This window comes from Brassica oleracea, chromosome C6 (assembly GCF_000695525.1).
Source record: "Brassica oleracea var. oleracea cultivar TO1000 chromosome C6, BOL, whole genome shotgun sequence".
Classification (NCBI taxonomy): Eukaryota; Viridiplantae; Streptophyta; class Magnoliopsida; order Brassicales; family Brassicaceae; genus Brassica; species Brassica oleracea.
This window is the reverse complement of record NC_027753.1, coordinates 34,383,305-34,396,718: the sequence shown is the minus strand read 5'-3', so window position 1 is coordinate 34,396,718 and position 13,414 is coordinate 34,383,305. Positions and strand designations below refer to the sequence as shown.

Genomic DNA, 13,414 nt, shown 5'->3' with positions numbered 1-13,414 from the left:
CAGCTAAAAAAAAATCAAATCTACAAAAACCTCATTTCTAAAACAATATTCTTTAAATAGTTTTTCTATCATTTAAATTTTAAGCTTATAACACATACAACCTACATCAAAAATCTTAAAAACTAAATTCTATAGAAAATTTTACAGTTACAATCCAACTGATTATCACCCTCATCTTTGGTTATGCTCGACTCTTTAAAAATAAATAAAAATTTAATTTAAAATAAATAACTCATGTAGGGATCACACTGACAATAAAAATTAAATAAAACACATTTCTGATCCATGTACATTGCTAAACAAAAATGCACAATAAGCCAAGTACTACAAGGTTGCATTCAGCAAGCAAAAAATAATATAAGAGCCAACTTTCAAAAACTCAGAACAATGCCCTCCTAAATAGAAATCAATGAGGAACAGATTGGTGATACAAAATAAGACTAAGACTTATATAACAGTACATAATGCACGAGACAAAGAAACATGACCAAACAAAGTCGAATCAGAACATGAGATTTGCAAGGGAAAAGTAGTACAAGGCAAAAAATCATGATTGCTCAAATGGTTAAATACCAAAATGCAAAACCATCAAACTCTCTCTGTCTCTTCTTCTACCGCTTCTGGTTGCATAAGTAAGTAGCAGCTTGAAGAGCAAAGTAGGTAAGGATGATGTCAGCACCAGCTCTGCGTAAGCACATTAGTGACTCCATCATCACTTTCTCTTCATCGATCATCTTCAGAACTCCCCCTGCTTTGATCATCGAGTACTCCCCAGACACCTGAAAGAAAATCCATGGAAAAGAGATCAAAATCAACAAAAACCTACGAGACACTGATAGTGCTGGTGATGAAGCTGAGTACTTGGTATGCAGCAATGGGCAAGGGAGACTTGTCCCTAAGGAGCCGTATGATGTCCAAATAAGGGAGACCTGGCTTTACCTGTAACCAAACACTCCTAATTGTTACCAAACTCTAGACATGTTTTGACCTCAAGGGTGTAATCTAAAGAGCTTTCTTACCAGGAGAATGTCGGCTCCTTCAGCCTCGTCTTCACGTGCCTCAATCAAAGCCTCTCTATAATTTGCTGGGTTCATCTGATAACTTTTGTTCAAGGTACCAAAGGCTTAGCCAAAGAAACAAGAAAAAGAAATACAAACTTAACAATAGATTGTTTGCTACTTACGTTTTCTTGTCCCCAAAACGTGGATTTGAGTCCAGTGCTTCACGGAACGGGCCGTAGAAAGAACTTGCATACCTGTTGTTTCATACACGGAGTTAGACAGAACAAACAAGTAAATGCTCCTAAAAGGAAACTGTTGAGGTCTCAGAAGTTATATGATTACTTTGCGGTGTAAGACATGATGGAGACATTTTGAAAGCCTTCAGCATCGAGAGCTGCACGAATTGCGCCTACTCGACCATCCATCATGTCACTCGGACTAACAACATCCGCTCCAGCTCGGGCCTGCAGAGAAAGAAAGAAAAAGATTATATCTCATAGTAAGGAAAATACATTAAACAGTTTTACAACATTTACCTGAGAAACAGCTTGCTTACATAGCTGGTGCACAGTTTCATCATTCATTATTACGCCTACAGAGATGAGTTATGTATCACAGCTCCATTTAAAACATTAACAGAAGGAGGTTAGGTAAAGAATACTTACCATCCTCTCTGACTATACCATCGTGACCATCAGATGAGTAGGGATCCAAAGCAACATCAGTGTATATAATCTAAGAGAAGAAAAGAAGAACATTCATTACCAAGATTATCATCTCCAGTTATATTTAACAAACTAAGATTTACACATCTTACAAGATCAGGATACTTGTCTTTGAGAAGACGGATTGTTCTAGGCACAAGACCATTATCGCTGTATGCCTCGTCCCCTGTCGGATTCTACCAAAAATGAAAACAAAGACAAAAAGAGTTTCAGTGTACAGCTCAACAACATATGTATGCAAATAGAAGACAAGTGTGAAACCTTCAAAGCCTCGGGAACTTTAGGGAACAGCACTATACTGTTAACACCAACAGCTCTAGCCTTTGCAACCTGTTTGCATATAAAATGGAAAAACTCATGTTCCTAACATGATTTGCTCTCAAAGGAAACAAATCAAAACACAGAGCCAAACCTCTTGTAAAAGGCCATGCCTCCAACCAAGCCTGTAGCAACCAGGCATAGCTCCAATAGGCGTGTCCTCCTCACCTGCCAGTCTCACATAAGAACTTCTTAAGAAAATAGAGACCAGAGAGAAAATGTCAGATGAAAAAAAAGAAAGAAAGAAAGAAAGCAACCTTCATGAATGAAAAGTGGGTATACAAAATTAGCAGGGGAGATGTCAGTTTCCTGGAAAGCAGCTCTCACAGTAGGAGAAGCACGGTTACGCCGTGGCCGTCTGTTTAGATTCTGAAACCATAAGTAAACATCAGAAGAGACAAAAGTAAAACTCTCTCAAAGCTTCAACCTTTGGAGCTGGACATGTGATCATGACACTAAGACATAGAGAGTTAACAACAATCAAAATAAGGGATAAGAATACTCACGAGAGGCTGAATAACCGGCGTACCAGCCGGAGCGACCGGTTTAGGTGGAACCGGAGGAGCTTCAGGAACATCTCCAGCAGCAACGGCGGCTTCACACTCAGCGTCGCTCCTTCCGAGCTTCTTCGCGTGTCCGTTGCTGGCTCTTACGACAAGAGAGCGTCGCTGAGAAGTTGCAACTGGAAGAGAAGCGACTCGAACTTGACTCACATTCGATCTGAGACCGACGTAGCTCTTGCAATCGATTACTTTGATCGATGGGAAGCTGCAAGAGGCGTTGAATAACGTCGTAGCCATGATGAATCTGCAAAACACAGATTGAGAAACCCATCAGCTGAATTTGCAGAAAGTTGGAGTCTTTTTTTTTAAGAGATAATCAAAAGCAAGCAAAGATCGAAGCTTTGACTAAACAGAGCAATCGTGTGAAGTCAAAAAGATTAAAGCTTTCTTCGTTCAAAGTGACAATTTCAAAAGCAAAGATGAAACGGAGATAAGTGTTGACGAACCTTGGATGCGAAGAAGTTGGTGAGGCGAAGAAGAAGAAGCAAATGAGAAAGATAAGTTCGGATGATCTTCTTTGTTAACGATATTGACAAAGGAGATAGATACAGCTCGAGGACTGAAACTGGAGCTGGGCCTGTTATAGAATTAAACTGGGCCTAATGGGCCTGTATCAGAGATTGTGAAGCGGTCCACTGGTAGATAGCTTGATGCCAAAGTCTCTTTTCTGTGTGTTATTATTATAAATGAGAAGCGGCACTACCAACTCTATTAGGGTTTTCAGCTGCTGCAAAGTTTTATCACATATTGTTGCGTGTTGCAAAAGCATCGTTGCTGTTAATCTTTCTCCTCCATCGACAAACATGGGGTATTGTTTGTTCTTTTAGTGTTTTATCGAATTCTTTTTGTTAATGTAATTTTTTGGTTATCATTGAGAATTATATAGGAGATTATGCATCAGTGCGTGTTTGTTTCTAGAGATGTATGCTAAGTGTGCTAAGTTAATATGGAGATTTAGTGTGTTAGATGACTGGATTGTGTTGTACGTTTATGAAAGCTTTCTATTTTATGATCTCTATAACTTGAATTGGTTATTAGTGTGTGTATGAATCATGATGAATCTGAGATGAAGGTCTGAATCGTCTGATCTTCGTTCATATGAGTTTGCTTCTGCTTTGTTTTATGATTATCAAATGAAGTGTCTGGTCTTCTTATGTTGCATCCTATGGTGATAATATTTTACAGAAAGACAAGGGGTATGGGATCTGCACGTGTTCAAAAAGTGCATCGGAAAAAACAGAGGTGGTCAGACAAGAGCTACAAGAAGGCTCACCTAGGAAATGAATGGAATAAGCCTCTTGCCGGATCTTCTCACGCCAAGGGAATCGTCCTTGAGCTCATGTAAGACATAGAATACGCTTCTTTACCTGTTTTATTTTTTTTGGAGTGGACGTTGTTGAGGATGAGCGAGTCCTGTCTGTTTGATTATGCAGAGGAATGGAGGCTAAGCAGCCAAACTCTGCTATCCGTAAGTGTGTTAGAGTACAGCTTGTCAAGAATGGAAAGAAAGTTGCTGCTTTTGTCCCCAACGATGGTTGTTTGAACCTCATCGAGCCAAATGTAAAGTCTAATAATAAAAAAAGACTGTAACAATTATGACTTTTTTTGTCCAAAGGTTGAAATCATTTTTTGTGTTATGATGTTCGCAGGACGAGGTGTTGATCTCTGGATTTGGGCGTAAGGGTCATGCTGTGGGAGATATCCCAGGAGTAAGGTACAAGGTCGTCAATGTTTCTGGTGTTTCACTCTCTGCTCTTTACAAGGGCAAGAAGGAGAAGCCAAGGTCTTAAACAAAACCTTCAAAGCTTTTGAATTTTATTTTGATGGCATAAACACTTTTCAGTATTTTTTAGTTAAATAAAAGAACTCTTGTGTTCTGTTCGACTTTGAGATTCAATAACTTGGTGTGTTAAAACTTTTATTTTGATGAGTATTTGCGTTTAGTTTATTCGACCTTATAATTTGTCATTGGCAATGCCATGGTATTCTATTATTATTACAAAACACAGTGATACATATCACTACATAAGGATGATACTTATTCGTAATCCTGGCAATTATAAAAGTCACAGAGATAAACAAAAGTCACACAGCCAGCTTACAAACTGAATAATATAGCCAAACAAGTTTAAGATCAGATCAGTGACCGATCAAAACGACCAGAACTTGGTAAACTTAGTACCTATAATCATCATCAAAGATCATGTAGTTATTGCTTTCTCCTCCTCTCCTCCCTCTTTCATAACTACCCTTCTGCATTAAAAAACAAAAACATCCATTAAACATTCTAACATAAACAATTTATTGATAAAAAATTCTAAAAGAATACTCATTTAGAAAAGAAATTCTTGTTATGCTAATTTGTAAATCACAATCTTAAATATAAAATATTTCTCTACAAAAATGAAAACTTGCCAAAATAGCCTTTTAAAAGAATTATTAAAAAATAAAATCATTGATTAAAAATTCTAACAGAATACTCATCTATCTAAATATTTTTTTTATCCTAATTTGTAAATCACAATCCAAAATCTACAATATTTTTCTATAAAAATGATAACTTTCAAAAAATAGCATTTTTGAAAAAACATTATTTTAAAAATACAACTTATTGGTTAAAAATTCTAAAAGAATATCCATCTATTTACAAAAATACTTGTTATCCTAATTTGTAAATCACAATCCCAAATCTACAATATTTCTCTATAAAAATGATAACTTTCCAAAAATATCACTTTTGATAAAGTTGATTTTAAAAATATAACCTACTGATAAAAAATTCTAAAATAGTACCTTTCTATAAACAAAAATTCTTATTATGCTATTTTGCAAGCCACATTCCCAAATATACAATATCTGTTAAGTTCAAAAAAAAAAAAATATACAATATCTGTCACAAAAATGAAAACTTTCCAATATAGCATTTAAAAAAATTATTTAAAACAGTTATTGATTAAATATTCTAAAATAATACTCATTTATCTACAAAAAATCATGTTATCCTAATTTGTAAATCATAATCCCAAATCTACAATATTTCTCTACAAAAATGAAAAATTTCCAAAAATAGAATTTTTGAGAATTTTATCTATAATATACAACTTATTGATCAAAAAATCTAAAAGAATACTCATCTATCAACAAAAATTATTGATATCCTAATTTCTAAATCACAAGTCCAAATGTACAATAATTCTCTACAAAAATGAAAACTTTTTTTTTTAACGTCTAATTAATTATGCTATTACAACGATGAAATATTAAATAGACGATTCTACAGCCGACAATTCTACCACCATATGAGAATGCACGTCTGACTGCATCACTCTGAGCCGTCCTATGAGATCCATGTTTTCAAATGAAAGCTTTTATAAAATAGAATTTTGAGAATTTTATCTAAAAATACTACCTATTGATAAAAAATCTAAAAGAATACTCATCTTTCAACAAAAATTCTTGTTATCCTAATTTCTGAATCACAACCTCAAATGTATAATATTTCTCTACAAAAATGAAAAATTTCCTAAAATAGAATTTTTAAGAATTTTATCTAAAAAATACTACCTATTAATCAAAAAATCTAAAGGAAAATTCATCAATAAAAAAACATGTTATCCTAATTTCTAAATCACAATCCCAAATTTAACAATATTTATATATATAATAAAAACTTTCCTTAAATAGAATTTTTGAAAATTTTATTTAAAAATCTAAAAGAATACTCATCTATCAAAAAAAATTCTTGTTATCCTAATTTCTAAATCACAACCCCAAATTTACAATATTTCTCTATAAAAATGAAAACTTTCCTAAAATAGATTATATGAGAATTTTATTTTAAAAATACAACCTATTGATAAAAAAAATCTAAAAGAATACTCATCTATCAACAAAAATTCTTGTTATCATAATTTCTAAATCACAACCCCAAATTTACAATATTTCTATATATAAATGAAAACTTTCCTAAAATTGAATTTTTGAGAATTATATTTAAAAAATATAACTATTTATCAAAAAATCTAAAATAATACTCATCTATCAACAAAAATTATTGTTTTCCTAATTTCTAAATCACAACCCAAAATGTACAATATTTCTCTATAAAAATAAAAAAATTCCTAAAATAGAATATTTTGGAATTTTATCTAAAAAATACAACATATTGACTAAAAAATCTAAAAGAATACTCATTTATCAACAAAAATTATTGTTATGCTACTTTGTAAATTAGAATCTTCAAATCTACAATATTTCTCTATGAAAATGAAAACTTTCCTAAAATAGAATTTTTGAGAATTTTATCTAAAATATTCAACCTATTGATCAAAAAATCTAAAAGAATACTTATCTATCAACAAAAATTATTGTTATCCTACTTTCTAAATTAAAATCTTCAAATCTACAATATTTCTCTATGAAAATGAAAACTTTTCAAAAATAGAATTTTTGTGAATTTTATCTAAGATATACAACCTATTGATCAAAAAATCTAAAAGAATACTCATCTATCAACAAAAATTCTTGTTGTCCTAATTTCTAAATGACAACCACAAATTTACAATATTTCTATTTAAAAATGAAAACTTTCCTAAAATAGAATTTTTGAAAATTTTATTTTAAAAATACAACCTATTGATAAAAAAAAGAATACTCATCTATCAACAAAATTTTTCTTATCCCAATTTCTAAATCACATTCTCAAATCTACACTATTTTTCTACAAAAATGATAACTTTTCTAAAATAAATTATTGAGAACTTTATTTAAAAATACAACATATTAATCAAAAATCTAAAAAAAAATACTCATTTTGTTATCATGGTTTCTAAATCACAACCTCAAATCTACAATATTTTTCTATAAACATGAAAACTCTCTTAAAATAGAGTTTTTGAGCTTTTTATTTTAACAATACATTCTATTGAACAAAAAATCTAAAAGAATACTCATTTATCAACAAAAATTCTTCTTATCCTAATTTATAAATTACAACCCTAAATCTACAATATTTTTCTATAAAAATGGTAACTTTCCTAAAATAGAACTTTTTAAAATTTTTTTAGAATTTTATCTAAAAATTACAGCCTATTGTTCAAAAATCTAAAAGAATATTCGTTTATTAACAAAAATTCTAATTATTCTAATTTCTAAATCACAAACTCAAATCTACAATATTTCTCAATAAAAATGAAAACTTTCATAAAATAGAATTTTTGAGAGAATTTTATTTTAAAAATACAACATATTGTTCAAAAAAAAATAAAAGAATACTCATCTATCAAGAAAAATTCTTGTTATCCTAATTTCTAAATCACAATCCCAAACTTACAATATTTTTCAATAAAAATGATAACTTTCCTAATTTGTAAATCACAATACCAAATCTACAATATTTATTTACAAAAATGATATTTTCTCAAATAGAGTAGTTTTGAAAAAGTCTATTTTAAAAATATAACTTATTGATCAAAAATTCTAAGAGAAAAACCATCTATCAACAAAAACTCTTGTTGTTCTAATTTCTAAATCAAAATCTCAAATCTACATTTTTTTTGTACAAAATGAAAACTTTCCAGAAATAGCATTTTTATAAAAGTTTATTTAAAAATACACAACTTATTGATTAAATTTTTTAAAGAATACTCATATATCTACAAAAATTCTTATTATCGTAATTTGTAAATCGAAATCCCAAATATTGTAAGGATTACTTTCCAAAAATAGCATTTTTAAAATAAAATAAAAATTTAAAATACAACTTATTGATTAAAAATTCTAAAAGAATACTCATCTATCTACAAAAATTCTTATTATCCTGATTTGTAAATCACAATCCCATATATACAATATTTATCTATAAAATGATAATTTTCCAAAAATTTCAATTTATAAAAAGTGTACAAAAAAATACAACTTATTGATTAAAAATTCTAAAAAAATATCCATATGTCAACAAAAACTTTTGTTATCTTAATTTCTAAATTATTATCTCAAATCTACAGCGTTTCTCTTCAAAAATGAGAACTTTGTGTTCTGTTCTACTTTGAGATTCAATAACTTGGTGTGTTAATACTTTGATTTTGATGAGCATTTGAGTTTAGTTTATTTGGCCTTATTTTATGTCATTGAAAATGAAATGGAATCCCCTGTATATTAATAGAGAAACATTAAAAAAGTTATAAATGTGAATTGTATTAATTAAAAAAGTGACATGATGAGTTGTCACATAATTAGAATGTTAATTTTGTTTACGTGACAGCTTGAAATTCAATTGAAAATTTTGTTAATCCAAAATTAAATTGCTAGAGAATGTTATATTATATAATATGTCCATTATGGACCAATGATTTATCAAAATGAAATTATTATATATTATTTCCTTTAATAAAACCTACGGAATTATGTAATGTGACTAAGATTACGTAATGTGACTAAAATATATATGGCAATTAATGATTTTAAATAATAAAGATTTGCTAACAATCTATATACTTTCTATCATTTTTTAAAATTATTTATTATTAAAATAAATTAAAAAATTACATTAATCATATCATAAAAATATAGATTTTTTTGTATATGTTATATTTTAAATTTTTCAAAACACGTATAAATTACTAAAACTGCTAAAAGTCTCACACAAACTTTTGTGATCAAGGTTTAAATTTTTTTCTATAATAAGATACAATGATTATAAAATCATATGAATAAATAATTTTATTTTAGTAGGTGTTTATGTTAATATAAATATATATATTTCATATCGTTTAAATTAAAATATAAATCATATGAAAATACATACTTATATTTTGATATTTACGTTGAACATATATTGAAACGTTATCATTTTTATTTTGAAATCTTCATTGTTTTTATAAAATGATTATAAATTATTGAAAACACTAAACATTCCACATTAAAAAAAAAATCGATGGTGTAAAATTTTGTCACACAAATATGTAAATAATCATAAAATTATATGAGTAGAAACCTTATTTAATAAATATTCATATTAAAAGTAAACTATATATTTATGTTAATATCATTTAAATTTAATTATATATCATATACGATAGATAAGATAGATAAGATAGATTGTTTTGATTTATTTACCGTAAAATGGTTGCGAACAAACAAGAGCGGTCGTTTGATTTATATGTGCACTTCAATTTATTACATAATAGTAACTGATTTTTTAGTTATTAATATATAATTATTATTTTATTATTTCATAATACGCAGGAAAACATAAAATAAGTAATAAATATAAAATATTTATTCTGCTCAAGGCGCGAACCTTATCTTAAATATGTATCTTTTTAATAATTTTAAATCTTACACATTTTCTAAATCTCAGGCCAAAACTAATTAACGAAATGATAATAAACTCAAAAATCAATATTTATATCGAGTAATAGCCAAAATGAAAAAAAAAGACACAAAAATGAAAAAAAATATTGAAGATACATAGGATTGACAAGTGAACGTAAACTTCTCATAACCATAATTAACTTTTAAATTGCTAAATCATGATATAAAACTGAACTGCCATAGTTTTATTGTAACCAAATAGTAGGGGTGAGATTCTTCGGCCTAAACTTTAGGTTCTTATGCGATAAGTAATTTTTACCTAAAATATTTTTAAAAATGAGATCAGTTCATCAGTAAACAAATCATGTAATTAACAAAAAAGTTTTTAAAAAATTGTTTAAAAGCCAAAAATATTTATTCGATCAAGAATATAAATTTTATTTTATCATACGATATTTCTTAAATAATTTTCATATAAATTCACCCTATCCTAGTTTTATTACTAATACAAAACACGTGATACATATAACTACATAAGGATGATACTTATTCGTAATCCTGGCAATTATAAAAGTCATAGAGATAAACAAAAGTCAGACAGCCAGCTTACAAACTTAATAATGTAGCCAAACAGGTTTAAGATCAGATCAGTGACCGATCAAAACGACATGAACTTGGTAAACTTAGTACCTATAATCATCATCAAAGATCATGTAGTTATTGCTTCCTCCACCTCCTCCTCTCCTCCCTCTTTCATAACTATCCTTCTGCATAAAAAAAATAACATCCATTAAACATTTAAACATAAACAACCAACCCATACACATGTTAATATATATGTAAATGATTTTGAATTTACCCTGACGATCATTCGCTCAAATGCGTCGGTGCCGTGTTTTTCCATGTATTTCTCGGCAGCAGTGAGGATATCGTCGTCGTCACGTTTGGGAAAGAAGTTGAACTTCTTCTGAGGAACGTACCAAATATTGGTGGAAGCTCTTTGAGGATTCATGTAGAATGGCCTGATGAAATGTCTGTAGACGTGTTCTGCTCCATTAAACTGTGGTAGCACTAGCCAGCATATCCCCACCAGCTTCAAGAACGGCCATATCGGGAACCTTATTAGAAAAAAGAGATTTGATTATTTATTATATGACCAAAGCTTGTAAGCCTAAACTAAATGGTGTGCACTAGCATAAAAATAGTAGTAACGTTACAGAACTAACCATTCGAGGAGTTTGGAGAAAATGAGTTCGAAGAGGGAGATGATTGCGTAGAGAACCCAATAGGTGAGCCATTGCTCGTCTTCTGCTAATGATTTTGTCTCTATTGCTTTCACTGATGCATATCTATTCATTTTTTGTAACCATAATTAGTTATTTAAATATAATAACTACATGAATACTCCAAAAGCATGACGCCTCGTGTCTTGGATTATAAGTGGGTTTGTGTGGAAATACGTGCATCTGAGAAAAGACTAATCTTCTTTAATCTTTATTGACATATTTTAGTTTTCAAAGGTTTAGTTTTTGCATCTTTTTCCCTTAAATTTTCCAATGTTCATATCAATGTGAATGAAAGATTAGGCCTGAAAGTAAGTTTTGCTATCAATTTAATCTTTTATTTACCCCAACTAACACATAAAATTAGCTTTAAAGTGAGTTCTGCTATCAATTTAATCTTTTAATTACCCCCAATTAATTAACACACACAAATTATACGGAGAGAGATTTCACTTACAGAGGGTAGACGAGAGCAACCAATGGACTGTAGAAGCAAAAAAAAGTAGCAAGTTTCAACTTTCAAATAAAATTAAAACACAAAATTAAACTCTATAAATCAGTTAGAAATCTGAAGATGGTTTCTCTTTCAAAACTGGAATCAAGAACATAGACAATGTAGTTGAACTCAGTAGAAATACGAAAAAAAGGAAACAAGGTACACGATCTAATTAACAAATTAAAAAGAAAACAAGATAAGGATCTGTAAAGAAGAGAGAGATGGAAAGAGACATACAGAGCAAGAACATCGAAGTTCTTGATGAGAACTTGAAGAACATTGTCATCTCCAGAATGAGAAGGCATTATTACTACTCTCCAGTGTCTTCCTTAATGTCCAAAGCTTTCGCCTATTTATTTTTCTTCTCTCCTTTCTCACAGTGTAGAAGTTGAATGGAGTCCAGCTTTTACCTTGGACTTTTATGACCACTCCTTTTTTTTGTTTTTCTTATTTTTACTTCTAAGCAAAATGAGGGAAACAAAAACAAATCATGTTTGCACGGCCTCGAGCAATGAGGCACCGAAAACTCACCCTTCCCCGACAATTGTTTATTTCTAAACACATTTATAAGAATATTACTTGAGAGTGACTCCAGTTTCTACTCAGTAACTTTAGTATATTTTTAACTCCAGAGTTAAGACATAAAAATTAATTATATTTGATTTATCTGGTGTATAAGTTTGAAGTGATTTATCAAATACCTTTAAGAAAGTTAAATGAGGGAATATGAGTTGAGATTATGCGTCAAAATGTCCGTCCAAACTATACTTTACCGCTTTCTTAGCTTCATTTAATACTTGGGCTTTATGAACCCCATGTTTCTATCTAGCCCATATCAATCAATGGGGGATGGAGGAAGTATCATGCAATTTGGGCCTGAGCAAATACAGAACACCATATATATTTCAACAACGCATGGAAATGATAAAAGAAAGGGAGAATTGCCAAGTGTGACTCAAAACTTGGAGTCAAACCCAAAACAATATTCCAACTTGGGTCAAAGGCAAAAGTAACCTAAAAGGCTATTGAAATTACAACTATCCCCTTGTGACCAAACAAAAAAACGGAATTTTTTTTACGTTTCTACTCCTCGCAAGTCGTCTGTTTAGACGACTTGAAAATAAGTCGTCCAGACGACTTAACTGAAAGTCGTCTAGACAGTTAGTCTTAAACATAATTTAAATATTTTGTAAAAAATATTTTGATAAGTGAAAAATGGGAATTATGTAATTAACATATGTCTTAGGAGGTATAAATTAAGATATAACAAATTTCAATTGTTTTCAGCATAGATGAGTGAAAGTAGTGAGTCATGATATTCTTTAGTTTATGTTTCATCAACATATGTTGTAGTATTGTATGTGTTCTTAGGGTTAGATTTTGGAAAGCATTAAAACCGTTTTTGAAAATTTTTAAAATTACTTATGCGTGTTCATTTCTGTGTATAGTAAACACTATTTAAGTATAATTTGATTTTATAACGTGGTTAGTTAGTTAATCTAGTCATTTTAGTTTAGGAGTTCATTTTAGGGTCTAGGACGACTTAATATTTTGTCGTCTGAAAACAGACGACTAAATATTAAGTCGTCTGTTGTACATTATCAGCCAGAATAAGTCGTCTAAACCGGACCAAACCTTAAAGTTTACCAATGTAATTTTAAAGCTAACCGGATTATTTACCCAATATATAAGGTGATTTTTATTTTTTTTGTTT

The 13,414-nt window shown here is 29.9% G+C and overlaps 3 protein-coding genes across 4 annotated transcripts; 1 reads left to right on the top strand and 2 right to left on the bottom strand.

The window, feature by feature from the left end:
• Nucleotides 1–396: 396 nt before the first annotated feature.
• On the bottom strand, nt 397–3,136 carry LOC106296266 (delta-aminolevulinic acid dehydratase 1, chloroplastic). Its single transcript, XM_013732365.1, has 13 exons — nt 3,054–3,136; nt 2,551–2,851; nt 2,302–2,413; nt 2,139–2,212; nt 1,988–2,056; nt 1,819–1,902; nt 1,667–1,736; nt 1,538–1,593; nt 1,344–1,465; nt 1,184–1,255; nt 1,020–1,101; nt 862–939; nt 397–779 (listed from the first exon to the last, which is right to left on the bottom strand). The coding sequence occupies exons 2-13, from the start codon at nt 2,842–2,844 to the stop codon at nt 612–614; spliced, it is 1,281 nt and encodes a 426-aa protein (XP_013587819.1). The 5' UTR covers nt 2,845–2,851; nt 3,054–3,136; the 3' UTR covers nt 397–611.
• A 181-nt stretch (nt 3,137–3,317) lies between these two features.
• LOC106299310 (40S ribosomal protein S23-like) lies at nt 3,318–4,580 on the top strand. The gene is made up of 4 exons (XM_013735420.1): nt 3,318–3,415; nt 3,793–3,948; nt 4,041–4,167; nt 4,257–4,580. Exons 1-4 carry the CDS (start codon nt 3,411–3,413, stop codon nt 4,395–4,397), a joined length of 429 nt encoding a protein of 142 aa, XP_013590874.1. The 5' UTR covers nt 3,318–3,410; the 3' UTR covers nt 4,398–4,580.
• A 5,808-nt stretch (nt 4,581–10,388) lies between these two features.
• On the bottom strand, nt 10,389–12,104 carry LOC106298442 (HVA22-like protein c). 2 transcript variants are annotated; one of them, XM_013734568.1, is made up of 5 exons: nt 11,938–12,099; nt 11,662–11,688; nt 11,148–11,270; nt 10,781–11,039; nt 10,389–10,688 (listed from the first exon to the last, which is right to left on the bottom strand). In XM_013734568.1, the coding sequence occupies exons 1-5, from the start codon at nt 12,003–12,005 to the stop codon at nt 10,605–10,607; spliced, it is 561 nt and encodes a 186-aa protein (XP_013590022.1). In that variant the 5' UTR covers nt 12,006–12,099; the 3' UTR covers nt 10,389–10,604. The 2 variants fall into 2 exon arrangements, with proteins under 2 accessions (XP_013590022.1, XP_013590023.1); XM_013734569.1 differs by lacking the exon at nt 11,662–11,688 and having other exon boundaries at nt 10,442–10,688; nt 11,938–12,104.
• Nucleotides 12,105–13,414: the final 1,310 nt, after the last annotated feature.

What these genes read in the sequence shown, in the direction of transcription:
- LOC106296266 (XM_013732365.1), bottom strand. Translation starts at nt 2,844, where the DNA reads ATGGCTACGACGTTATTCAACGCCTCTTGCAGCTTCCCATCGATCAAA. An exon ending in GTAAGCAAGCTGTTTCTCAG is followed by an intron (nt 1,466 to 1,537) that starts GTAAATGTTGTA and finishes CTTTCTCTGCAG; the next exon opens with GCCCGAGCTGGAGCGGATGT. An exon ending in AAGGAGCCGACATTCTCCTG is followed by an intron (nt 940 to 1,019) that starts GTAAGAAAGCTC and finishes GTTTGGTTACAG; the next exon opens with GTAAAGCCAGGTCTCCCTTA.
- LOC106299310 (XM_013735420.1), top strand. An exon ending in GGAATCGTCCTTGAGCTCAT is followed by an intron (nt 3,949 to 4,040) that starts GTAAGACATAGA and finishes TTGATTATGCAG; the next exon opens with AGGAATGGAGGCTAAGCAGC. An exon ending in TGAACCTCATCGAGCCAAAT is followed by an intron (nt 4,168 to 4,256) that starts GTAAAGTCTAAT and finishes TGATGTTCGCAG; the next exon opens with GACGAGGTGTTGATCTCTGG.
- LOC106298442 (XM_013734568.1), bottom strand. Translation starts at nt 12,005, where the DNA reads ATGCCTTCTCATTCTGGAGATGACAATGTTCTTCAAGTTCTCATCAAG. An exon ending in GTTGCTCTCGTCTACCCTCT is followed by an intron (nt 11,271 to 11,661) that starts GTAAGTGAAATC and finishes AAAAATGAATAG; the next exon opens with ATATGCATCAGTGAAAGCAA. An exon ending in TTCTCCAAACTCCTCGAATG is followed by an intron (nt 11,040 to 11,147) that starts GTTAGTTCTGTA and finishes TTTTCTAATAAG; the next exon opens with GTTCCCGATATGGCCGTTCT.